The following is a 3,342-nucleotide window of genomic DNA, read 5'->3' on the forward strand; positions in this document are numbered from 1 at the left end:
GAGGGACGCCTCTTCCACCCGACACACCGGACAACCTCACCTCTCCGTGCTCGACAGCGTGGCAGGAAAACGTCACGCACACTGCACAGGTAGGAAGCTTTCTTCTTTGTTGACCAGGCCCAACATGGCCTCTAGAGGAGGTCCTACAAAGACCAGAATGATCTGCTGCTTCTCCCAGCCCATTAAGATCCAATTCTTATTTACACACAATATATAGTATTAATTATATATAATATGAATTATGTATATTATTAATGATATACAGTGTGAACTCAGTACTGTTCCCCTCCTCCTCCTCCCCCGCTGCTGGTCTCTGTGATCAGGCTCGCCTCCGAGCTCTGCTCGTCGCTGGACAGAGACGGACTGCGGATGTCTCCTCCTCCAGAACCGGAGCCGGAGCCGTTAGCGCTGCTGGGCGCTGTGACAAGACCGGTCCCTGTGGCAGAGGGCCAGGACGGGGGGTCCTCACTGTCGGGGCTGCAGGGGGTCAAAGGTTTAAAGTCTGTCAGCAGGATTATTAAAGTGCACATGAACCAGAATCAGAGAGCTGCTGAACAGCAGGTCCAGACCGGGACTGAATGCAGCATCTGATGCTGACGGAGGACAGTTTGACTGCAGGGAATAAAGGACTGAGGTGGTTTTATTGCCGGTTAGCTAACTCAGCTAGCAGAGCCGGCCCCGGGGCCCAGAACCTGTTTACCTGTTATAGCAGACACACAGATATCATCTGGAACCAACTCAGAACAAACAGTCGGTGATCAGACGCTGGATAACAAAAACACTTTCACTTTTAGTTTTCCATGAAAGACCCTCAGGAGCCGCTGTCAGGTACAAATCAGGCCCCAACTAACAACTGTAGAACATCATCCATTAATCTGATGGTCAGTTTCTCTGTTTATTGATGATGTTTGATCAATAAAATGTTCATCATATTCGGCGAGGACTAAAGTTTGGAGACTTTGGACACTTTTTCTTAAAAATGACTCAAAACGATGAATCGATTATCGTGTTTTTGAGGTTTTTTCTGCTTGTTTTATTAGTATTTATATTTATTTAATATTTATTTACATTAGATCAATCTCCTGAATACTTACTACCACCATCGAGGCCAATCGGGGCCAACAGTCGGTACGGGACAATATGTAAATATCAAACGATATTATCGCAATGATGAAAAACATACTGTAAACAAACACTGTTGCTGAATCACAGACTTTATCTTACGTTAAGGACGATATACGATGTATCGCAAAATGTATCGCAAGAATCCTGAATCTCCTCGAATGGCTCAACTGTCTCTCTCTCCAGCGTAAAGTCTTATACTGATCTCCTGATTTATTTTAAAGAGGTCTAAAACCTGATCCTGATTCTGATCCTGTGGCCGGAGGCTCGGCGTGCTCGCTGTCTCCCCACAAGACCAGGATCTGTGTATTTTCATGGTTATTGTGATAATAATTATTATTATTTTGGCCACAATCGTGACGTGAAATTTTCATTCTACTCGCAGTCGTTTAGTTTGGAATCCGGAATATTTCCACAAATCCGGTTTAACAGCGGGAATGCCAAACCAGCCACTGGTTCGGACTGACCGTCAGCGTACAGACAGTTGGTTAAAGTCCCTTGTAAATATTCACGATTATCCCGACAATGCGAATTAACTTATTCTTATTTATCGCGATAATATTGTCTCACCTCTCGTCCACTGCTGCCCGTTTTACATACTTTATCATTTAGAAGGCCGACAATCGAATCCTGTTTTATTTCTATTTCTTTTCTTTGTAAAAGTGAAACTAAAATCTTTGTCACACCTCGATTCATTTTTCACTTTTACATATTTTCCTCGCGATTTAACCGCCTCACGTTGAATCTTTGATAAAATTCATTCAATCACTGGGAATTCTGCGTGACCTTGACATTTTGTCCAACCACAAACATCTCGCTGTCGTTTTCCCGCCGACGTAGCATCGAGCCACCACCAAACTACTGGGATTTTATTCCCGCTGGAACAAGTTTCCTTCGATTTTTAATGAATTTTACAAAAAGAATTGAAACTATTTTCATTTTATCACGCAAAAAATGAAATGTTGCAATCTTTTTTTTAAAAAGCTGCGAGAATTTTGAGCCTTAACGATGCTACATAAAGTGTGAGATCCTGGAGGGACTGGATCAAGTCCGTCATGTCTCACCTGAACACCTCTCGGGCCTGTCCGCTCTCCGGTGACGTCTCCCTGAAGAACGGTACGACCCGGGACAGACTGGCTCTCCGGCGGGACGCCCCGGTCCCCCCGCTGGCCTTATCCGCCACTCCTCCAACAAAGCCCCCGGCCCGGGTCAGCGCCGTGGTCTGCTTCTTCAGGAACTTCTCCAGCGGTTTCATCCCCGCCGGCATGGTGGGACGCTGGGTGGGTGGGGGGGCAGAGATACACTGGTGGGTGGGTGCGGGTGAGGGAGTTAAAGGATAGTGATGCAGAGAGTGGGGACTCTGGGGGTCGGGGGGTGGTGGCTCCTACATCATACAGCCCCCTGCAGGTCGGGGTGGGCAGGTGAGAGCAGGTGTGAGCTGCGGACGGCGGCTCTGGAAGACCGAACCGGTTTTAACCCATCTGGAGGTAAAGAGACCTCTCTCTCTCTCTCTCTCGGTGCAAGCTGCAGTTGACACCACTGCCACAATCCACCTATCAGGTGCGGACATAATCCAGTGTAGGGCTGTAGGGTGGTTGCACTTATTCATAAAATTTCATTATGAGAGTCCAATTAAAATCTATTTATCGTCGAATTTATGACGAAATTGCAAAACTATAAGCAACGTTCCACTTAATGGAAATGCTCGGAACAAGATTTTCGGCTGCGGATGTGCTTAAAGAACCTAGGCCGTCACATCAAAAGAGTGGCCAAGGCAGTGCACAAAGAGTTGCGCAAGAAGACCCGCAGCGCAAAGATCTTGCCAGCTGAGCCTGCTCTCCCAGGATGTGTTTATTTATGGATTTCTTCACTGAGACATTGGACGAAGCATCTGGTAGCCACCAAAAAAGCAAAAGTGGGTGTCAACAGATTTCTTTCTCATGTCTTCTTCAAGCCGTCACTGCGTGCTTTGGATGCAAAAAGGAACACAACGCGCACCAACGCACAACGCGTGACTAACTGATTTTGGACACAGGTTTTCTCCGAGAGGCTTCGGTTCGCCCACATTTACACATAATGCAAAAAAAAAAGCTTCAATCAGGGACAAATAATCAGGAATGACATCATAGGTGCCTCAGTGTAACACTGTGCCTTGCCAGCTATAACGGATGGTTTAGTTCCAGCCTTTGACCCCCCTTTTTGCTGTGAGGGGTACATTAG

At 46.6% G+C, this 3,342-nt stretch overlaps 1 protein-coding gene across 1 annotated transcript in view; it reads right to left on the reverse strand.

Moving 5' to 3' along the window:
- Positions 1 to 2,632, reverse strand: part of LOC118322550 (keratin, type I cytoskeletal 9-like) — a 5,309-nt gene extending 2,677 nt beyond the window's left edge. The window contains exons 1-2 of the mRNA XM_035654262.1: positions 2,187 to 2,632; positions 280 to 477 (exon numbers count right to left, since the gene is read on the reverse strand). Of these exons, the coding sequence (XP_035510155.1) occupies positions 280 to 477; positions 2,187 to 2,389 (401 nt within the window). The 5' untranslated portion in view covers positions 2,390 to 2,632. The remainder of the gene's footprint in view (positions 1 to 279; positions 478 to 2,186) is intronic.
- Between the last annotated feature and the right edge of the window lie 710 nt (positions 2,633 to 3,342).

Source organism: Morone saxatilis, unplaced genomic scaffold, assembly GCF_004916995.1.
Source record: "Morone saxatilis isolate NCDOM2014 unplaced genomic scaffold, NCSU_SB_2.0 Contig14, whole genome shotgun sequence".
Lineage (NCBI taxonomy): Eukaryota > Metazoa > Chordata > Actinopteri > Moronidae > Morone > Morone saxatilis.